Source organism: Vombatus ursinus, unplaced genomic scaffold (genome assembly GCF_900497805.2).
Source record: "Vombatus ursinus unplaced genomic scaffold, bare-nosed wombat genome assembly UNPS02014773.1, whole genome shotgun sequence".
NCBI classification, from domain to species: Eukaryota; Metazoa; Chordata; class Mammalia; order Diprotodontia; family Vombatidae; genus Vombatus; species Vombatus ursinus.
In genome coordinates, this window is record NW_020954551.1 from 36,440,254 (window position 1) to 36,464,445 (window position 24,192).

Below are 24,192 nucleotides of genomic sequence, written 5' to 3' on the forward strand. Positions count from 1 at the left end.
CGAGAAACAGAAAGGAGGCGTCACTGGACTGCAGAGAACATGGAGGGGAAGCAGTAGGTTGTAACAAGACTGAAAAGCAGGAAGGGACCAAGTCAGGAAGGGCTTTAAAGGTCAAACAGATGATTTATGTTTGATCCTCATGGTAATAGGGAGCCACTGGAGTTTATTGGATATTGAAATCTACAAATGTTTATTAAGCACCTAGGCATTCTGATAGGTACTGGGGATACAAAGGCAAAAAAGTCCCTGTCCTTGAAGTGCTTACATTTTATAAAAAGAGACATTCCCAGAGAGCTCCTGGTCTAATAGGAAAGGTTATGGTCCCAGGTTAGTACCATCCTTGCTCTTAGGGAGTCCTGAGTTAGATGGGAGACATACTCCTGATACCAGGAAAGCTCCCAGATAATGTGAGAATTGCTGTACTTACTCTTGGGAAATTCCCATTCTGAGGGGTTTGATAATGCACACACACAGACACAGACACACACACACAGACACACACACACACACACACACACACACACATGCATGAATGCACCAAAAATGACCAAGAATACTTAGAACAGGACCTATAAACATGTAGGTATGTATGTATTCTCATGAGAGCTTACCTAAGTACATTCAGGAATGCCATGGGCTCCTAGATCAAGGTGAGGGGAACAGAATATTGAGGGAGTGAGCCTGGTTCGGAAAGGAAGAAGTCCTCAACCCTAGGTCTCTGCCTTGAGAATAATTTGGAGGTTTTATGGCCTTCAGGAGAGCTCTATCACTAGTGAGGTAGAAAGACAAGGAAAGAGAAGGGAAGCGGCTTCCCATGAAGTCAGTCATTTAGAGGGAAAAAAAAAATCAATCAGGAAGTATTTATTGGGCTGGGCCTAGCTTTCTGCTAAGCTCTAAGGAGGATAAAAAGAAGTATAGCTAAAACATAGCTCCTGCCTTTAGAAAGCTTAAAATCTAGTTGGGTAAACAGTTAGGTGGTTCAGTAGACAGAGCACCTGACCTGGAGTCAGGAAGACTCCTTTTCCTGAGTTCAAATCTGGCCTCAGACACTTCCTAGCTGTGTGACCCTGGGCAAGTCACTTCACCCTGTTTGCCTCAGTTTCCTCATCTATAAAATGAGCTGGAGAAGGAAATGGCAAAACCATTCCAGTATCTCTGCCAAGAAAACCCCAAAGTGGGTCACAAAGAGGTGGCCACAACTGAAAAAGTGACTGAACAACAACATATGTGCAAAGATACTTTATGATAATTACCAGACAGTAGCTGATTAAAAACTGTGCCAGTAAGTGCAATAGAAGGGCCCCAGGGATCTGTCTTTGGCTTGTGCCTTTCCACATTTTCATTGATGGCTCGGATGAAAGCATAGATGATATGCTTATCAGATTTTCAGATGACAAGACCAGGAAGGATAGATAACACTTTGAACTCTTGGGAGTCAAAAAGAACTCTTGCCAGCTAGAACTGGTGAGCCAAATCTAACAAACTGAAATTTAATAGTGATGATTGTAAAGTCCTACACCTGGGTTTCAAAAATCAGCCATATAGGTATAGGACAGATGAGAAATAGCTAGATAGTTTTCATGTGAAAAAGACCTGCTATTTTTAGTGGACCTCAAGCTCAGACATAAATTTACAGTGTCATGTGGCCACCAAAAAGGGTGTTGAAAGTTTAGACAATATTAATAGAAGTATTGTGTCCAAAAGCAGGAGAGAGATAGTCCCATGTATCATTCACCATGAGCATATTCACACCCAAGATATGGCTCTACTGGCTTCTCCTTGAACACTTTTTCTTTATGGGGACATACCCCTGGGGCCTCAGAACTCTGCCTTAGAGAGATGGAGAATTTACAAAGGTTCTTTATACAGCTCCCCAAATCCTGATCGAATTCATGAGAGGACCCGACACCAAGGTTGTACATCTTTTTTGTCCAGTTGCTTAGGCTGGACACACCTACCCATGTCTTACTCTATAATCCACTTTTCCCCAGACTCCTACAACTCAGGATTTACCTAAACACAAAGGCTCTATTTCCAGACACTCTCTTCTTGAGACTTATTATCTAGTATTCTTGCTACATTCAATAACTGTTCCATACTCCTCCCATCCTGTTATTCCTTACTATTGTGTCCCTAGCAATTTCCATTTTAACAATAACAACAACAATAGCTAGAATTTATGTGTTTTAAGGTTTGCAAGGTACTTTACAAATGGTATCTCAGTTTATTCTCACAACAACCCTCGGGGATAAATGCTGTTGCCATTCCCATTTTGCAGATGGGGAAACTGAGGCAGAGAAAGATTAAGAAACTTTCCCAGGATCTCACAGCTAGTAATTATCTGAGATGGTATTTGAACTCAGGTCTCACGGATATACAAATCCTATGTTCTATCCATTGGGCCACCTACCAAGTTGCATTTCGTGGTTGACCCATGCCTTCTCTTTGGAACTTTGTATTTACTTATAAGGATACATATATATTATATGTGTGTGTATGTGTGTATGTATATATGTACATATATTTTATGTATGCATACATACATACATATGTTACCCTCTAATAGAATAAAAATTCACTGAGTGCAGAGATTCTTTGGTTTTCATCTTTGTACCAAGCATAATGCCTGGCACATAGGCATTTAATAAATGTCTGTTGAGTTGATTGGAATGGAATGGTAGGAGCTGAGTTGGGCCTTGAAGAGCAGAAATGCAAATTGGGATAGGCAGAGAGGGAATGCAGTTCAGGTTGGTGTGAAGACCAGGAGAAATGCCCTGAGCAAAAACTTAACCAGGTAAGGAAGGTTTGTGGAGGAAAGACCAGCCTAGGTGGAGGAGAGGGTGCATGTTGGGAAGCAAATAGGTTGATTGCAGGCAAAGAGAATGAGTTCTTTATTATAGTAGAGAAAAATTTAGGATGAGAAAGTTCCTAGATATTTGGTTGGTTTCTATTATACAAATCCAGCCAAGATCCCAAAATAACTTTAGGTTCTCAGCTGTCAGCCACTCCAGGTGTTCATGCAGAGACTACAGGACCAGCTGTCAGGGATGCTATAGGAAGTATTCCTGAACTTAGTGGAACGTGGGCCTTGTTGAATTCTGAGATTCCTTCAAGATCTGAGAATCTGTAATTCTATTTACCAGGAGCACCTTAAGGCCCCAGGTCAGAAAACTTGACTTAGGGTCATAACTGTTGAGGGTGACTGTAAAAGAAGGAAAGAGAACAGTAGGTTATGGGAAGAACCCTGGAGATGACATTAGAATCTTGGACTTGAGCCCCAGATCCTTTGTTTATTAGCAATCTGACTTTGGGCCTAAACTCTCTGGGCCTCAGTTTCTTCATCTGTAAAATGAAGGAGTTGGATTAGATGACCTTTAATGTCCCTTCTTGATATAAAACTATGATTCTAGGGTATATTCACACCAATGGATATTCATAGGTGAGAGACAGAAGGGACTTTTGGGATCACCTAGCCTGACTCCCTCCTTTTTATAAATGAGGAAACTGAAGCCCCAGAAGATTCATTTGCCTAAGATTACTCAGGTAGTCAGTAGCAGTGGTGGGATTTGAATCCGTTCCTCCCACTCAGAATCCAGCATACTTTACCCTGCACCCCTTAGGGAAGAAATCTTTCTTATTTTGAGGCACAGCTCCTTTTGGAGATCACAGCCATGGGGTAAGAGGCCCAGGTCCTGAGGGGCCACAGCTGGAGGCAGGGATGCCTTCCTGGACCGATTTGAACCAGACATCAGCTGCCAGGCAGAGAATGTTCTGTCCTCTCTGCTTCCTGCCCTTGTTGCTCAATCCCAGCTACATGAAAAATATTTGTTCTTATCCCCACCTTTTGATTTGGGGTAAGCCATCAGGAAGGAGAATGCTGGGGAACTGGCGCCTTTCATCAGGCTGCCCAGACCTTTGGCTCAGGAGCTTGGAATGGGCCTGGCCCGGCTGTTCCCTGGCTATTTCCAGAAGGAGCCAGAGTCCTTAAAGATTGAGCTTGAGGACTAGGGATGGCACACGGGCAGAAGGGGGAAGGCATCTGGGTTATCTTCACCTTCCTTTACTGAGCCTTTCTCCCCCTCGCAACCCAAGCCCCCACAATCAGGTGTTTTTCAGCATCTGAGAAACTAAACTCATTTATACTAAGTGGTTTGGAAGTGTCCCCCTGGGCACCTAGAATCCCAACCACCCTCAAGTCTTCTTCATGAAGACTTTCTGGATTACTCTAGTCCAAGGTGATTTCTAAGGTCATGGGCCTCTAAACACCTCTGAAACTTAGATTATCTTTATTGAGTTCTTTTGGCTTTACATCCTCTTCATTTTCCAATATATCATTCTCCCTCCCCCTCCCAGATTGCCATCCTTTTTAGAAAATTTGAAGAGAGAGACAGAGAGAGAGAGACAGAGAGAGAGAGAGAGACAGAGAGACAGAGACAGAGAGAGAGAGAGAAAGAAGAGAAGAGAAGAGAAGAGAAGAGAAGAGAAGAGAAGAGAAAGGAGAGGAGAGAGAAGAGAGAGAGAGAGAGAAGTAGGGAAGGGGAGAGAGAGAGAGAGAGAGAGAGAGAGAGAGAGAGAGAGAGAGAGAGAATATCAGTTCAGCAAAACTAAACCCACATCAATCAAGTCTGACAGTGTATGCAGTGTCCACCCGTAGCACACCTCCCCCCAATCTCTGCAAAAAATAGAGGACTTTGCATTCCTGTATCTCTCCTTTCAGGCCATGTTTGGTTACTGTGATTGATTGCATAGCATTATGTTTCAGTTGTGCTGGTCTCACCATTTACATCATTGTGCATGTCATATGTCTGTTTACTTCTCTCAGCATTAGCTGATGTTTTCTAATGTTTCTCTAATTCTTTAGATTCATTGTTTCTCATGGCACACTTCCACCACTTTCACCTGTTACATTTATATTTTAAACCATTGATTTAAGCACCGAACATGTAACCTTGTACAAAGGGTTGCGTGCGTATTGCCTCCCTGATGGGACTCTATTAGTTTCATCTGTCCCAGGATTCCTCGACGGTGGCAGCTGCCTAACCCTGCCTTGCTCACAGGATGACCAGTTGTATGCTGGAAAGTTCTATGAGCCTTGTGAGCCGTTAGGACTTTCTCATCTCTGAAATGGGGACCATAACCTCTTCCCTTCCCCCACTCCTCTGGGTTGCTGGGAGGATCAAAGTGGATAAAGTCTGTAAACTTTAAAGTGCTGTGTGAATGTCATTTGTCATCATCGTCATCATCATCATCATCATTATAATTTGGCAGCTGGGGAACTGGACCTGTGATTTCAATGGTGTAGTCTTGGTGAAGAATAAAGGCAGTTAGGTGGCACAGTAGACAGAGCACAGGGCCTGGAGGTGGGAAGACCTGAGTTCAAATCCAGCCTCAGACACTTACTAGCTGTGTGACCCTGGACAAGTGACAGCTTCTCTTGGCCCCAGTTTCCTTGATTGCAAAATAGGGATGATAATAACACCTACCTCCCAGGGTTGTTGTGAGGATGAAACAAGACAATAGTTGTAAAGTGCTTAGCACAGTACCTGGCATATAGTAGGTATTTAATAAATGATTATTTCCTTCTTTCCTTCCTACAAATGCCTATCAAGACTACTGCATTGAAAATATTCAGCAGGCAGCTGGTGATGTTGGACTGGAGTTCAGGAAAGAAATCACGGTTGGTTAGGAATTTTGGAATCATTCGTGTGAAGTTGATCATTGGACCCTTGGAAGCTGATCAGGTCACCAAGAGAGAATGTGGAAAGAGAGAAGAGAGCCCAAGACAGAGTGTTGTGGGACACTCATACATAGGGAAAAGAGCTGGCTGATGAATCAGCAAATGAGCCTAAAAAGGAACCTTCACACAGACCGGTTGAAGGATAGAGAGCAGTTTCATGAAGACCTGGGGGGGGGGGATATATCCAGAAGGAAGGAGTGATCTAAGGTGGCAAGAAATCCTGTAGAATGAATCCCAAGAAAATGGCTGTTGGCTTTGGCAGTTAGAGGATTTCTGGTACTCAATAAAGATTTGTGGAATTTCTTAGCCATGGGAGGGGATTAGGCAATGCAAATTTCTCAAGAAATACAACAGTGGAATGAGGTGATGGTTTCCTCCTCGTTGGGGGTCTTCAAACAGATGGGGTATGGGGTGATGTAGAAATGGATTTATCTTGGAGCATGGGTTGGACTAGATAGATGGCTGCTGAATACCATCCCAACATGGCCATTCTGTGATTCTGTGATGCAGAGGGGTTTTTAGTACACAGGATTTAGAGTGGCGAGGAATACCTGAGATCGGCTGGCCCAAGAGTTCTTAACCTTTGATGAGTCATATATCTCCCTTTGGCAGCAGTCTGGTAAAGCCCAACCATTCCTTCTCAGAATAATGTTTTTAAATCCATAAAAATGGGATTCAAAGGAAACTGATTATATTGAAAAACAATTATTGAGATTAAAAAAATTCACAGAGGACAGGTTAAGAAACCCTGATCTAATTGAACCCCTTCATTTTACAGAGGGGGAAACTGAGGCCCAGAAAAGGGAAAAGCTGATAGTTGGTCATCTCTGGGTTTAAACCCAGGTCTTTATGCTCCAAATCCCGTGCTTTTCCCTCTACACCAGTGATATCAAATTCAGATAGAAAGGGGGTGTCCACAAAACTGTACATAAGAATTCCTGTGGCCACATATTAACTTCAAAAACCACATACTAACATTATATGTGTTCTAAAATATTGCCCAATTACATTTTAATCTGCTTGGCTTCACTAGAGGGCCATCTTGGCATTCTTCTACATTGGTCTAGGGATATGTTAAGGGACTTGCCTAAGGTCACACAGCTAGTAAGTGTCTGAGGCTGGATTTGAACTCATGAAGATGAGTCTTCTTGATTCCATGCCCAGTGCTCTATGCACTATGGCACCACCTAGCTGCCTGGGGATATGTTAAGGATCTGCATGCAGTTCAACTCACAATAAAATGTGGATGGAGGAGTCCAGTTGGGTAAACAACTTCTTGTCTCTACTCTTCTCTTCAGATCCTTCCGGCCAGACTTCGTGCTTGTCCGGCAGCACTCCTTCGGCATGGCCGAGAATGAGGACTACAGAAACCTGATCATTGGCATGCACTATGCTGGCATCCCCAGCGTCAACTCCCTGGATTCCATCTACAACTTCTGCGACAAGCCCTGGGTGGTGAGTGAGCCGAGGGCTGGGTGGGACCTGGGGAGTCTCCTTTGTGTTGGCCCTTGTGTTGGGTCTCTCCTGGACCCTGGGGAAGGGGGTCCCAGGGAGAAAGGATGCCAAGAGACCTGTGTCCTCCAATCTGCACCCACCCCATGACCAGCAGAGGGCCTGAGAGGTCCCTGGAAGTAGGAGCCTGGGCTGTGAGGAGGGGGGCGCAGAGATGAACAGAGTGGAATGATCACAAGGCACCCGAAGAAGGCTCTGTGTGTGTGTGTGTGTGTGTGTGTGTGTGCGTGCGCGCGTTTGACCATGTGTGCATGTCCGTGCATGTGTGTGCCATGCAAACAACTCTGGCATGGGGAATGTTCTGGAAGATTATATCTAAACAATGCATCCATTCTTTAAGGATGACCCGAAGGGCACATAACAGCTGTCATCAGTCACAGGAGGCCAGAGGGGTAGCAAAAATGCACACCACATGTCACAACACATGATGTGTGCTGAAATATGGCCCAGCTGTTGGATGGGAGCTTCATGAGGCTAAGAAGAGCTAAGAGGGGACAGGTCAAAGCAGGCTGGCTCCCTGTTGGCTGATTCTATAGCAATCTCTGCTAGTGTATATGTATGGAGGATGTCAGTGAGATTCCTCTGTATACATCCATACACACACACACACACACACACACACACACACACTCATACACACACACAACACAACACAATACAGAATTTATAGAAACCTTAGAAAGCACCGAGTCTGTCTACAATAGTAGAAAGAATGCTAAATTTGGAATCACAAGACCTGAGCTCAAATTCCAGCTCCTCCAGCTAGGTGGCATAGTGACTAGGGTGCTAGCCTAGAGTCAGGAAGACCTGAATTCAAATCCATCCTCAGATGCTTACTAGCTATGTGATTTTAAGCAGGTCATCTGTTTGCCTCGGTTTCCTCAACTGTAAAATGGGGATAATAACAGCACCTATCTCATAGGGTTGTTGTGAGAATCAAGTCAGATATTTATAAAACACTTAGTAGAGTACCTGGCACATAGTAGGTGCTATATACATGCTTATTCTCTCCCCCTTCCCACTTACCACCTGTGTGACCTTGCTCAAGTCATGTAACTTCTGGTCTTCCTTATCTGTAAAATGAAGAGGCTGAACTTGATGGCCTGTGGGGTCCCTTCTGGCTCTGTACCTATAATTTTTGGATCCAATCCCTTCATTTCACACATGAAGAAACAGAGTACTGGGAAAGTCAAGCCACGTGCCCAATATCACACCACCTAGCAGGTAGCAGAGTGGGGGAGCTCCAGCTCTCCATTTATGGAGAGCCTTCTCCATGATCCCACAATGCTGACTTGGAAACTATGTCTGCACATGAGAATCTTTCCAAGAGCTGCAGAGGGTATGAGTAGAGGGAAGGAGGAAGGGAATATGTTGGGAAAATTTAGGGAAAGTGAGGGGAGTACAGGGCATCACAGATAACCTGCCTGGTTTTTCACCAATGGGTCAGGCCTGACCAGCAGAGGAGGAGGGCTGCTCTGACTATGGGACAGGAACAGAAATGTGCCAGGATCCAGTCCCAAAAGAACAAAACCGAGGGGCGCCTCCACAGCTTACAGGATTAAATCTGAGCTTCTCCTGAACCCATTCAAAGTGTTCATCAAGTTAGCCCTGTGCTCCCCAGCCAACCTCGTTTACCCCTCTTCCTCCTATCTCATCAACCATTCAATCAACAAGCATTTATTAAAGGTCTCTTATACACCAAACAGCATGGTAGAATGAATGGAAAGCTGAAATTGAAGCCTGGAAGATGTGGCTTTACATCCCACATCTGGTGCATACTGACTGTGAGACTTAGGATACATCATTTAGCCCCCATTGGGATAGCCAACTTTCCAAGACTAGACATTGCAGAGAAGGCACTGACCAGCCTCAGGAGAGGGTTTTCCTCACTCTGAAGTTCCCTTTGCCGATAAAATCAAAGATCTACTCCCTGTCTCTGGGCCAAGCATTGTGCTAAGGAATTGAGAATACAAAAACACAAATTAAATTCTTCTTGCCTTCAAGGAGGTTACATTTCAATAAGTAGAAATGAAGTGGATATATGGGTGGATGTACCAAAAAGAGGGATGTGCTGGAGCCAGTCTGAACCAGATTGTGAGAGCTGATTGTTAAATTTTCAGTGTAAGCATGTACACCTCAGAAATCAGCAACTGCTATGAATCAGGGCTTGATTTATTGTTGTTTTTTTTTTTTAATTGTCTAGTCTTTAGAGAGCGATGGAGAAACTTAATAATAGAGATTAAACCTAAAAGTGGGTCAACAATATTTTTTTTCAATGAGTTGATTGTTAAACATTTCCCAGCACCACCCCTGCAGATAGATAGAAGGTAATTTTGGTGGAAGACACTAGAAGGGGGATGGATCAAGAAAGGTCTCATGTAAGAAGTGGTGCTTTAGCTGAACTTTAAAGGGAACTTCAGATTCTAAGAGGCAGAGGGAAGGCATCCTAGGCATCTAGGCATGAGAGACAGCCAGTGCAAGAGCTGGAGATGGAATGTAGTGCATGTGGAATGGTTTGGCAGGACCAAAGAGTGTTTGAAGGAGAGAAAATGTATAATAGGGCTGGAAAAGTAGGTTGGAGCAAGGCTGTAAAGGACTTTAAATGCCAAACAGAGGGGTTCCTAGAGGTAATAGGGAGCCAGTGACGTTTACTGAGCAGGGGAATAATGGTTAGATCTCTACTCTAGGATGATGACTTTGGCATCAGTGTGGAATAGAGACTGGAGAAGAGAGACTTGAGGCAGGGAAACCAAGTAGGAGGTTCGTGGGGATGTTTGCAAGAGCTGTAGGAAAGGAAGAATTATTAAGACTTGGCAGTTGGGTGGATATGTGGGTTGAGGGAGAGGGAAGAGTTAAGGATGAATCTGAGGTTGTGAACTTGAGAGTCTGGAAGGCTGATGGTATTCTTGACTGAACTAGAGAATTTCAAAAGAGGCCTGGGTTTGTAGGAAAAGATAATGAGTTCTATTTTGGACATACTGAGTAACCCACTACAGTGCCTACGACAGGGATGGGCACCTAGCAGACACTTTGTAAATATTTGCTGAATTGAATTTAAAAACATGGGTGACTAAGAGACATGGCCCACAGCCCTGGCCTCAACCAGACGGACACTGTCCAGCATCCAGGATGTTGCTTCCTGGCCCTTCCTGGGAAATGGGAGATGGGGCTAGATTTTCATGCCTGTGGCTTTAGAATAAAATCTTTAACTCTCTTCCCTGCTCAGGCTTGGCTTCTCCTCCATATTCTTGGTGGGTTCTGTTCAAACCCCAGCTTCTTGGTATAAGAAGCAGTGGTGTGTTTTAGAGACCCGAGGAGGTAAGGGCCTGGTAGTGAAGATGCCCTGGGTCACCCAACTGAATTACAGGCAGGGAAAACCTTTTAGAACATTTGACTTCTTGAGGGTCTATTTGGGGACAATGGGGTCCAGCAGTTGTATAATCTGCAAATTTGATTCTAATTCTACAGAAAACAAGGAGGGATGATTGACACTTTGGATGGCAGGGCCATGGATCCAAAAACCCTGCTAGGCTAGAACGTTGGGTTAAATTTAATAAGACGAAATTTAATAAGGATAAATCATGGAATCAGATTTAGAACTGGAAAGGATCTTAGAGGTCATCACATCCAATCCCCTCATTTTACATTTTTTTTTTTTGAAATTGAGGTCTACAGAGGGGTGGTCACATAGAGAGTAAATGGAATAGCCAGGATTTGAACCCAGGGCCTCTGGCTCCAAATTTAGCACTCTCTCCACTCTACTATGTTGCATCTAAACTTTGATGAGCTGTAGCACGTCCAGAGGAAGGGAAATAGGTGACGTGCCTGGAGGTGAAGTCATGGAAATGAAAGACCTGGGGATGCTGAGTCTTGAAGTGAGGGAGGGGAAGGTTGAGTCTCTTTCCTGTCTTGCCTCCCTCCTTAGAGGAAGCTCCATGAAAGCTGGGATTGTCCTACTTTTCTCTTCCCATCCCCAGCCCTTGGCACAATGCTTTGTACCTAGGATGTGATTAATGCGTGTCTTTTCATTCTTTCATGGAAGATGGATTAGGCCTGTTCATTTTAATCCCAGAAGACTCAGGTTGGAGCAGTGAGTGAAAGTTATAAGCAGCAAATTCAAGCTCGAAGCAAGGGTATTGTCAGGAGAAAAATAATAACAAAAGCTAGCATTTACTTCCCATTTTAAGGTTTGCAAAGTGCTTTACAAATATTGTCTCCTTTGATTGTCACTACAACACAGTAAGGTAAGTGTTGTTATCCCATTTTACAGATGAGGAACTTAAGACTGAGAGAATTTGGGGGACTTGTCCAAGGTCACAGAGGTAGTAAGTGTCTGAGGCAGGATTTGAATTCAGGTCTTCTTACTCCACGTGGCGGTCTCTATCATGTCTGTACCACATAGAAAAAACACACGAACCAGGCACATAGTGAGAGTGAGTGAGGGACACCTGAGGGCTCTGTTGCATCCATGAACACCAAAAGAATTTGAGGAATGTCCCCCTAATTTCATATAGATCCCCTCTGGTAAATCCATGGGCCGATGCAGACAAGAGTCAGTTATGGAGTAGTTGCAAACTTTTCATTGGTCCCGTATACTTAAAGATTTACAGTTTCATCCTTGTGGTGGATATAACCTCCACCAAGGCAGACTGTGACCCTTCAGTGATTCATTGGAAGGTCTTTGTGATTTCCTAATGAAGATTGCCCCACCTTCCTGCCAGCCTTGCTCCACCAGCCTGACTCTTAAACCACAAGCCTACAGTCTGACTGGAGCTGAAAGCCTTCCTTAGGCAGAAGCATCCCCCACAGCTTGTCTCCAATCAATGAATCAATTTACAAGTGTTTAGTAGTGCTTACAAGACACTGTATTTAAGGCACAGAGGACAAATAGACAAAAACAAAACCATCCCTGCCTCAAGAAACTTAAATTCTACTGGGGAAAACATGTACCCATCTAGCGATAGACAAAAGATGTACAAGAAATACAAAGTAATTTTATCAGAAGGTACTAGAATCTAGGGGGACAAGGAAAGGTCTCATACAAGAGAAGGCATTTGAGCTGAGCCTTGAAGGAAACTAGGGATTCCAAGGGGTGGAGGTAAAGGAGTGCATTCCAGGCATGAGTGACAGCCTGGGCAAAGACATGGAGACCGGAAATGGAAACTAGCTCATGAGGAATAGTAAGAAGGGTAGTTTGGTTGGAGTCAGATGGTCACAGGCTTTAAATGTCAAGCAAAAAAGATTCTATTTGATCCTAGAGGTAATAGGGAGCCATGGAAGGTTATTGTCACCATAACTCCACATGACAATGAGAAATCATAGTGTGAGGGGTGGGTCTTAAAGTCAAGGTTTCTCTTGTTAATACTTTAGAGGTCTGTGGTTCTGTTGCTTTGGGGCCCACAGCTGACTCACTGCACATTGCAACCCCTCTATGACTTGGTAAACAGTCTTCCAGAGTGGTTGTGAATGAATGAATGAATGAATGAATGAATGAATGAATGAATGAACATTCATTAAATACTTATGATGTTCTACTTACCATAAAAAGTGCTGAGATTTCAAATATAAAAGCAAGAGAATCTTGCCCTAAAAGAGATTATATTCAAGTAATGGTCGGGGGGGGGGTGCATATAAGGAAATGGTAAAATATTTTGTAACCGTCACTTGGCTAGGATGGTGATAGATTCATAGGAACATAGACTTAGCACCCAAAATTCTCTAGGCTGGCATAGCCAGAGATGCAAGTGTCTCCTCCCCACCACGTGGAACAGTAGAGGCCAACTCAAGTGGAGTTGTATACGTTTGGTATAGGTACTGGCCTAGCCATCTCTGGAGCCATCTCCATAGTCAGACTCAAAGCATTTGGGGAGGAGGACACTCTGATGCCATGGCCTGGAACGCAGCTGTTTTTTAGTTAAGGAGGTGGGGGCGGGGGTCTCAATGGAAAATCTGCTGAAGCTATGCTGACCAAGGGGTCCAGGGTCTTCCTCATCCAGTTCAGTTGGAGATGGGGGAAGCTGGGCTTTCAGCTGGCCCATTTCCCACGAATTCTGTTCCTGCAGGCTAAGCCCCTTGGCTGCTCAGCTCAGGCACTGAAGGAAACACCTGTTCCTAATGGCATATTTCAGCAGTTTCTTCCCATTCTTTCCTTGACTGCAAAATCGTATTGCAATTATTATTCGTGACTCTTGCCAGATTCTACATGCCACCAGCCAGTCCTGATGGTCTGAACTGCCTGTCTTTCAGATCCTTGGGGAAATCGTGGCTGCTACTTTTCAGCCAGCCGCAAACAAGCCGCTCTGCCCTTCTTCATGCCCAAAACATCAACTTGAACCCCCAACCCTTCTGCATCCCAGAGAGAGTATAAGGTGCAATGAAAAGAGCAAGGGATGAAACAAGGAGGCTGTGTGATAGAGTGGAGAAGGCCCAGGAGAAGACTTGGGTCTAAGTTAGTTAAGAGATCGATAGAGGCAATTGTGTGGTACAGTAGACAAAGTGCAGGGTCTGGAGCCAGGAAGATCTGAGTTTAAATCCAAGCTCAGACACTTACTAGCTGTGTGACACAGCAAGTCATTTAACCCCTGGCTACCTCGGTTTCCTCAACTATAAAATGGGGATAATAAATAGCACCTACCTCCCAGGATTGTTATGGGGATCAAATAAGATAATATTTGTAAAGTCATTAGCATAATGCCTGGAACATAGTAGGTGCTTAATAAATACTTGTTTTCTTCCTTTGTAAAGCACAGGTCTGACCACATCACTCTACTTACTGGGAGTCATTAGTAACTCAATATTGCTTCTGAGATAAAATACAATCTCCCCCATTTGATGTGTGGAGTCTTACCTTTCTAGGCTTATTGCACTCTGATCTCCTCCGTGCTCCCACTAAACTGACCAACTTGCCATTGCCAGTATATGGCATGCTATCTCCTACCTCCGCGCCTTTGCCCAGGCAGCTTCCCATTCCTGGAATGCCCTGACTTCACTCCAACCTCTTAGAATGTCAGATTTCCTTCAAAGCTTAACTCAAAGTTCCATCTCCTATATGAGACTTTTCTGGATCACACAAACTGTTAGTGTTCTCCCCCCAAATTACCTTCATGTGTAACAGGGTTACACGAGTCACCAATCTCATTTGTGCTACTTGACTTATTCCTCTTTTTAATCTTATCAGCTCAAGCCCTAGAGTAATCCAAAATTATGCTTGTATATTTCCTTATGAGTTAACAAACATCTTGTACATCTCTCAATCAATTAAGTTCCAAGCCTTCACCACAGTTCATCAAATATTAATATTTTCTTATTATTATATTATACTATATTACTATATATTATTTTAATAAACTAAAGAAATCCCCTTTCTCGATACTTTTATCTCTATATTATATACTTTTATCTCCTGGGAATAAATAAAGATTACAATTACTATTGTGTTAACAATGAAATCCATGACGAAACAAAGTCGTAAATTACTATTTACAGTATTTTAGCTGTGAGAAAGCATTACCATCAATCATCACAATGATGGCAGTTGATCTTCCCTTACTTCTGCAAATACAATCCCATCATTCATTTCACTCAAGATACCGAAGGCTCTTCTTACTAATTCTTTTCACAATATAAAGGTCAAAACAGTTCCATAAAGAGAGAAGACCTTTCTGTCTTTTTTCTCTATCTTCTCTAATTTCTCTCCAACTGTGATGGAAGTCTCATTTTTTTCTTAAACCTTCCCTCTCGTTAGTCTCTCTAAAGACCCATTTTCTATGTTTCCTCATAAAAATAACAGTTCAAATAACAAAGAAGCTTCTCATCACCTTCTTTAGGTCTGTCTTCTCTGTAATTCCTCTCACAGATCCTCATAGAACAATGTTAAACTCACTGACACTGTCCTTGACTCCATAGGGAGAAGTACCTCATAGAATGACGATTAAAACAGCAACTTTACCTGCTCTTCTTTGTTAAAAGACACTCACTGTCATCCTACTCCCTTGAGGAAAGGCTTTTTAAACACAGATTACACTTGTATACAGGTAGCTGGGTGGCACAGTGGATACAGCCGACTTCAGAGCCAGAGCTCTATCCGCTGCTCCACCTAGCTGCCCCACCTGGAATATAGTAGAAGCTTAATAAGTTCTTCTCTCCCCTTCTTTGTCCCCCTCCCCCAAAATGGAGGATGGATTAGAAAGAAGAGGAATTGGAAGGACCAGTTAGAAGGTTATTATAGGATAAGGAATAGGGTGGTGTCCGTGTGAGTGGAGAGAAGGGAATAGGTTTAATAGCTATATTGGAAGTAAAACTGACAATACTTGCAACTGATTGGATATGAGGAATGAAGGAAAGAGAAGAGTCATTGATGCCTCTCTTTCAGCCCATGATGGTTGACAAGGATTAGAAAAATGGATAGATGGATGGATGGATGGATGGATGGATGGATGGATGGATGGATGGATGGATGGATAGATGGACGTCCAATCCAACCCAACAGATATTTATTAAGCACTTACTCTGTACAAGGCTCTGTGCTAGGTGCTGGGAGCATACAAACATGAAAAACATTTCCTGTCTTCAGGGAGCTTATGTTCTACTGGGGAGCTTCCCAGGCAGACTCTGTCAGTCACCTTTCCAGGAGGATGTTCCTGACCCTCTTGGTCTTGACTAGAACATAAGCTTATTGAGGGCAGGGACTGTTTCATTTTTGTCTTATATCCCTAATACTTAGTGCCCAGCACACAGCAGGTTCTTAATAAATGCTTGTTCTTTGATACATTTTGCAGGGAGCCAAGTTCTCAAAATGTCTTGCCTCCTTTCTTCCCTGGTTGAGACCTCCAGAGGGCAGGATCTTAATCCAACATAAACTAATTTCAATCACATTTGTCTGTTGTTAGGCTCAAAATTAGAGTGTGCTTGGAGATCATTTAGATCTACCCCCTTATTTCACAGATGAGGGAATAGAGGGCCAGAAATGCGGTCAATGGCTACATGGCACCCAGTTGTGTCCAGAACCTCAGTTTTTTTTTCCTGACACTAGTCCAGTGCTTCCACTATACCACACTGGAGGGTTCATGATTTTAGTTTCCTTATGCAGTTGCAATAAGGTTGTAGAAACTGGTATTTAAACTATATAGAGTTTCTTTTTGTGTGTGTGTCCTTTCCCACAATGGCATGGGAGAAAGAGCCTTGGATTTATAATCAGTAGACCTGGGTAGAAATCTCAGCTCTGTCACTTATGACTGTGTGATCTTTTTCAAGTCACTGAACCACCTTGGGCCTCAATTTTCTCATCTGTAAAATGGGAATCACAGCACCCGCTGTGGCCACTGAGCAGGAATGTTGAGAGGATGCAGTATGTGAAAGATACTTTGGAAACCTCAGAGTGCTTTACAAATAAATATAAAGAAGTATTGATGCTTTTATTACTACGACAGGTGTCGGCCCATGGCTCGCTGGTACTAAAACCCTGTGTGATCTTGGGCATGAAACTTCTCCCTGTGCCTCAGTTTCCTCTTTTATAATTTGAAGGGGTAGGACCAAAGGAACTCTAAGTTCCTTTCTGACTCTAAATCTTCTCATCCTTGATCACTCAGGTCTTTCTAGTGCTAAGGGTGCACAATTCTGCATATGAAGTTAATCAGAGCAGTCCAGAGACAGCACAAGGTCTTGTACTGGCTTCTTCCCACCCGTCCTTCTCCCCTGGGAGTCCTGGCCCTTCCCAGGCTACCCTCCGCCCCTTGCCTTGCTCCCAGGGCTCTGTTGCCCTATGGCCTCCTTCTCCACCCCACCCCCGTGTTTCCCAAGACTGAACTCCCTGCACGGCCCCGGCCACAGAAGAGAAGGTGGTTTGCTTTGCTTTACTTTGCTTTGGTTTTCAGCTCTCCTGTGCTGTTGCCCTGTCCTTGCTTCTCTCTTCCCCTTAGCACGTCATCCTAGTTATTACAGCATCTTCTGTGAATCCTGGGGTCTCTTTAAGGGGCTGTGTGCCTCCTGCCAGAGGAAGGGAGACCGGAATGCAGCAATGTAAGCTAATTCATTCCTCATCCACCTGTCCCAGGCCTATGCCAGGTCAGGGTCCCACGAGCAGGGATCCCAAGAAGCCCTACACCCTGTCATGTGCCATGCCTGGGATTGGGTGAGAGTTCGGTCTCCCATTCATAATCTCATGCTATTGCCTTTGGCTCTGGATTGGAACAGCAGGGAAGGTTGGATGGACACCAAGTTCTCCAGTTAGCCATGCTAAGCTCCTACACTAATAACATTTCATGTGTTTTCTTCTTCCTGTTACTGGGAGTTGACAAATTCAAGGCGTGCTGACTCTTCTTTTCACTGTTGACCTTGGCATGGATCTTCCCAGTTTCTTTCCTCTGTCCATACTGCCTGCTGCAAGGGGCAAAAGGAGGCTGAGGGGTCAGAGATCACCAGCGTCAGGCACAAGGCTGACTTGGGAAGGCAATCTCCCATTTCTCCCATTACATAACTGTGGTTCCTTCCAAATCTTCCAGAAATAGGGTCGTGGAAGCAGAGCTGCTCTATTCTGAAGAGCACAAAAAGAGTGTATCCCACTTCTCCCCCCACAACTGCCTCTTGTCCCCCTGCCTACCCTGAGCCAATGCCTGAGTTCTTTGCTGGCATCTTGAGTCTCTTCCTAAACCCCTCCCATTACTTCCCATCATGCATCGTGCCACCTTTTTGAGAAATGGATGACTTTGCTGTTCTGACAGCCTGCCTGAAATTCCCACCATTAGGGTTATTCCCTGGGGCCCTTCTGGACACATGTAGTTTGGCTAAGTTGGTTCTATTGTCTGAATTTGGGGAGGTTTGGGCGCAGAGGCAACTGTGACAAGCTGAGGGTACATTGTACCAGCTGAGTTCCCACACTGGGAGGCCCTGGGTAAGAAGAAAGATCAGTGGAGTCCTGGCTGTAGGACAGGGCAGTGATAAGAGAGGGAAAAGGGATGGTAAAAAGAGAGAGAAGGAGGAGTACTGAAGGCAAATTTTTCTTCCTTGAACATTTGTTTCAAATGGTGTTTTTAAACAATGAAATTATAGAAAAGCACCTTGTTCCTTCAGCATGGTAACATAGAAAAAAAAACCCTGGATTTGGGGTCGGGGGACCTGGTATGTGCCTGGTGGATTGGGGTGGGGAGAGCCTAGAAGCAGGAAAGCCAACTAGAAAGCTATGGAAAGTTGAGCTTGTGATGGTGGCAGGAGAGAAGAGCAGAGGACAGAGAGGAGGGGCATCATGAAAGACTTACCAGGACTTGTTGGCCAACTAGAATGGTCAATTCACTTTTCTCTCTCCAAATCTGTCTGTTCTTCAGAGTTCCAACATAAATCATGCCTTCTCCATGAAGCCTTCCTTCATTAACCGCCCTACTCACCTTCACTTACACTAACGTCTTCCCCTCTGATCTCTTGGAGCCCTTAATGTCTGTAGCGCTGGATTTGAAGTCAGGATTTCAGCTTGGAATCCCATCTCTGCCCCGTAGGACTTGGGTGATTTGGAGTAAATCACTTCATATCTCTGGGTCTCATTCTCCTCATTTACCAAACAAAGAGATTGGACCAGGCAATTCTAACGTCCCTTCCTACCTCTGTAATTGCATATAGGCTATAGCCTTCATACATTTATGTGTGTTATGTGTTATTCCCCCCCCCCGCCCCTGTGAATATAAACTCATTAAGGGCAGGGATACCCCCTGCCTTTTTTTGTCTCTATATGCCTAGTGCCTGGTACAGTGCCTGGTACCTAGTAGGTGCTTAATAAATACTCATTGGATTTAAACTGGACACATAGCATTCACTTACCTTCTATCATTGATCTTGCCAAATGATTTTCCTAACATATAGGGCTGGCCATGACAACCCTTATTCAATAAACTCTAATGGTTCTCTGTCACCTTCAGGATCAAATAGAAAATCCTCTGTTTGGCTACTAAAGCCCTCCCCAGTCTGGCACCTTTCTATTTTTTCATTTTTCTAACTCTTTAATCCCCTACACATACCAATGACATTGGCCTTCTTCACATCCCTTGAACACTATATTCTATTCCTCACCTCTGCCCCTTTGCATTGGCTGTCCCCCATGCCTGGAATAAGTTCTTTTTCCTCATCTCCACCTACTGGCTTCCTTCAAAACTCTACTCAAAATCCACCTTCTGCAGGGGGCTTTCCCCATCTCCCCCACTGCCTTCTGCCTGAGATTACCTTCTGTCTACTCTGTATGTATATATGTATATAATGTATAATATAAGTTTTTTAAAATGTGAGCTCCTTGAGACAGGGGTCATGTTTTTTGCCTGTCTTTGTATCCCCAGTACTTAGCACATTGCCTGGAATATAGTAAGTGCTTAATAAATATTTGATGATTGACTAACTGACTTCATTTATTTTTTCATGCATTAATTTTCCTACTAGATGGTAAGCTCTCCCATACTATATAGATTATTTGGGAAAATAGGCAAAGAAGGAGTCTTACCAAATTCTTTTCATGATGCAAATATGGCACTGATACCTAAACCTGGGAGAGTCAAAATAGAGATGGTAAGCTCTTTGAGGCCAGGGATCCTGGTCTTACTGGCAGCTAGGTGGCCTAGTGGATAGAGCATCAAGCCTGAACTCAGGAAGACTCAGCTTCCTGAGTTCAAATCTGGCCTCAGACACTAGGTATGTACATTTAACCTGTCTACCTCAATTTCCTCATCTGTAAAATGTGCTGGAGAAGGAAACGACAAAGCGCTCCAGTATCTTTGCCAAGAAAACCCCAAAATTGGGTCACAAAGAGTTAGACGTTACTGAAAAACAATTGAACAACAGATCCTATTTTGCTGCACCTTTGTGTCCCTAGGACCTAAAAAAAGTCCCCTCTATGTAGCAAACCCACAATAAATATTTGTCGATTGACTGACTCATCTTCAGATCAGCTGAGACTAAGATGTTGGGCCTGAAACTGGAAAGGAGGGAGGGAGGCTCAGTTGAGCTATTCCAGGGATACCCTCCTCCCCAGTGGTTTTATATGTTTTGTCTTCTTTTGCAGTTTGCCCAGCTGGTGGCCATCTACAAGAATCTAGGAGGTGAGAAATTCCCTCTCATTGAGCAGACATTCTACCCCAACCACAAGGAGATGGTAAGTGGTGGGGACAGCACTTGGCTGAGGGTGGGGGTGGGGGCTAATAAGTATATTTGAGGCACAAATGACTCCTTTGGCGATGAACTGAATTCAGGTTGGGGGGAGAGAGGCATAAAAATGAATTGCATTAGATTCTTACTTTGAGTTTTAATTAACTCTCTCCTGCCACTGCTACGCTGAGATGAAATGAGGCAGACGAGAGGGGACATGTTATCCGAAGCTGAGTCTTTTCTGAGAGGGAGGAATTCCTGTGTCTAGCACAGCACCTGGCGCTTAGTAGGTCTTCAACAAGTGCTTATTAAATGCATGGATAAAGTTGAATAGATAGACCCAGGAATCTCACACCTGGACTGGGAATTGGAAGAATTGAGTTCTATTACAGGTATCGCATTAGGAAAATCACATCATTATTCAAGTTCTCAGTATGTCAAATGGTGATGACAATACCCACCTCACAAAGTGATTCTAAATATCAAATAAAATAATAACATTCGTGTTTCTACTGCTTTAGGCATTATACTATGCTTTATTCACATTACTATTATTATCTCCATCTGACAGACGAAGAAATTGAGGTTCAGTGAAGTTAAACAACTTGTCCGGTGTTATACAGCGACTAGAAAATTAGAAGGGACAGTGGATAGAGTGCTGGGCCTGGAGTCAGGAAGACCTGAATTCAAATTCAGCCTCATACACTTAATAGCTATATGTCCCTGGGCAAGTCACTTAACAGTTTTCTAAGCAACTCTCTAAGACTGAAATTTGTAGAGGAGGTATCAACCTTCACCGGTAGAGGGAATTTCCTCACTTAGGAGCTCCCTGGACCAGTAAAATCACAGGTTCAGTCCCTACATCTCTCTCTATGTGCAAGACACTATGCTACAAAGAATAAAGCAAAACAGTTCCTCATCACTCAATAAATATAAGGTGGTATTCTTATTGTCATGATGACTCCATATCTGCTTCTTCTGGTCACCTTCCACTTCCCCTAGACTGTTCTTACATGAGGCTATCCTAAGATGCATGGAAGGGAAGGATGTAAGACGACTTGGTAGAAATGTGACCTTGTGACACGACAGGAAGAACTCTGATGGGATCTGGAGTCAGAAGACTTGGGTTCAAATCTTCTCTTTACCACTTGCTCTCTGTGTGATCTTGGGCAAATTACTCCCACTTTTCTGGGTCTCAGATGAGTTTCCTCATTATAGAGTGAAGTAGTTGGACAGTATGGCCTCTAAGTCCCCTTCCAAAGCTATTACTAGACTCCATCTAGACTTTTTCTGCACGACAACTGTGTGTTTCAAATCCCCCTTCCCCTCAACTCTATTCCCCTTCTTTCCATTTGCAGAGTCAGAGAGTAGGTACATGGTTTTTCTCCACTGGCTCTGCGTAGTCAGCAAGTGACTTTAAGATAGTGGTGGGAAACAGACATATTGCCCAAGTCCCAAAATTCATGGGATCACAGAATGTTAGATTTGGAAAGGACCTTAGAACAGAGAGTTTTAGAGTTGGAAGGGACCTTAGAAATCATCTATTTCAGCTCCCTCTCCTCCTTTTCTAATTGAGGAAACTGAGGCCTGGAGAAGAGGATTAACTCTTCCAAGATCATAGAGGCAATCTAAAGAGTTGAACCCAGGTTTCTTGACTTGGTACCATATTGCCTCCTTACCACAGGGTTCCTTGTCTTTTCTTTCCCCTTAATTTCAAGGGCTAGAAGGTCTCTTGGGGGGTCTTGTTTCTGAGCAGGCCTGCATCCACAGAAGAGTTTTGATATTCTTGAATAGGGTTAACAACTTTTAAAAAATAATATGTCAAGATTCTGGTCTCTTTCCTTCTTTTGTGTCAAGTGTGTATGTGGAGGCAGGTTTAAAGGGAAGCCTTGTGAGCAAGGGAAGGGGATTTAGGGGATATCAACTCTTGACTCTTGAAGGTGGGGTGGGATGTGGGGAGAAAACAGGGAAAATGGATTGTTTCAAGCACCTAAGTATCACGCTGAGGAATACTTTAGATAGGGTCATTGAAGATGCAATATTGATAAATCCAGCTCATTGCTGCTTCCCCATTATCCTGGTCACATGAGTTTTTCTGAGAATGCCTTGGACTTCATGTTAGCAAAGTAATTAAAGGTATCACAGTCATCCTATGGTTGTATACCCTACCTCTGCCTCTTGGAACATAGTGTGGGATGGTGGATAGACTGCTGAACTTGGAGTCAGGAAGACTTGGGTTCACTTGCTACTTATGTGGGCATGGGCAAGTCGCTTTTATCACCCTGGGCCTCAGTTTTATCATCCATAAAATTGGGACAATAATACCTGCAATATCAACTCGTGAAAAAAAATCAACTCATTTTTTTTTGACACCCCAAGGAGAATCGCCTTTAAGAGAAGCAACATGATACAATGGAAAAAGATCTGACTTTAGAGACAGAAGATGGGTTCACATTCTGCCTTTGTCTTGTGCCTTCAAATAAGTTACCCTCTCTGGGCCTCAATTTCCTCATCTATAAAGTGGGGAGGTTGGATCAGATTGCCTCTGGGGTCTCTTCTAGGTCTCAATCTTTGATCCTATAGGTAGCTCCAAGTCAGCCTTCCACTTAGCTGCAATTCTTTCTTCATGTTGCATTTATAGTGAGAACATTGATTGATACCAATCAGTTTCTCCAACAACATCTCCACTCATCGGTCAACAGACAAGATTCTCATGTTTAGAGTACCAACAGCCAAGTTCAAGTTTATAGATGACCTAAAAACTGATTCTTAGTCCCCTCTGACCTCACCACAGACAACAGGACTGCAGATGCCCAGGACTGAGGAACACTTGGTATTTTTCTTTGTTTCATGGGTTGCCAGAGTCAAAAAATTGAACACCAAGTGGCCCAATTCCTGCTGAAGAGCCTCTCTACACCTAGTTAGGATGCCTACCCTCACCAAGCCTCCATGGTGTCGAGGGAATATCCGAACTGGTAGGAATCACAGATGCATTTGAGTAGCATCCTCATAGGGTTGCCAATGCTGGAGAGTTCATGTTTGCAAAGACCTTTGCCAATTTGAGCATGCTCAATAAAGAGTAGCGATGAGTCCAAACCTGGCAGGGGGGTGGGGTGATAAGTGGAGGGACTCCCCAGATTTTTCGTTTTTCTGATATTCCAATGTCCAGCTTGTCTGTGCTCAACTTAAAACAAGCCACCATTTTGAAGGACAACGTTAATCTCATTGAACTGTCTCAAGGGCTTAGAGCTACTTCTAGCAAAGTCAGAATCCAGTTAATTCTCAATCTGAGCCTTTAAAAAGAGCAGAATGTGGTCCTGACCTATTTCAGATTCCAGCGATCTATTCCCAGAACCCTCATCTTCCCTACCTGGAAGCCCTACCTGAGGCTTATTGGATACTGAGTAACTAAGCGACTCCCAGCCAGGTGGTCCAGGGCCAATAGAGGCCTCTGTCCCTTCCTGCTCTTTGCTGTGCACCAAAAACAGAACACTCAGTGCCTATGAAAAGGAGTATTGGCCCCCAGGACACACACACACACACACACACACACACACACACACGTGTCACCCACAACCCTCTCTTCTCAGTGGTAAACTGCACTTCTCAAATGAGGGAAAGAAATAAAAACACACACATTCCAAAAACACAAGATTCCCTAAAACAAAATAAAGCAAAAATACCCGCCTTGTCTGTCTGCCAAGCCCTGGAGAGTTAGGGAGTTAGATGAGATGGTGGCTGGCTGAGGACTCCCGAGAAGTTTTAGTTCATACCTCTGATAACTTTGGAAGATAGTGAGCGTGGGGCAGCTAGGTGGTGCAGAGGAC

General features: G+C 43.9%; 1 protein-coding gene across 1 annotated transcript in view; it reads left to right on the forward strand.

Moving 5' to 3' along the window:
* SYN2 (synapsin II) overlaps positions 1-24,192 on the forward strand; it is a 247,025-nt gene that overhangs the window by 161,572 nt on the left and 61,261 nt on the right. The window contains exons 4-5 of the mRNA XM_027863956.1: positions 7,036-7,192; positions 20,283-20,372. Of these exons, the coding sequence (XP_027719757.1) occupies positions 7,036-7,192; positions 20,283-20,372 (247 nt within the window). The remainder of the gene's footprint in view (positions 1-7,035; positions 7,193-20,282; positions 20,373-24,192) is intronic.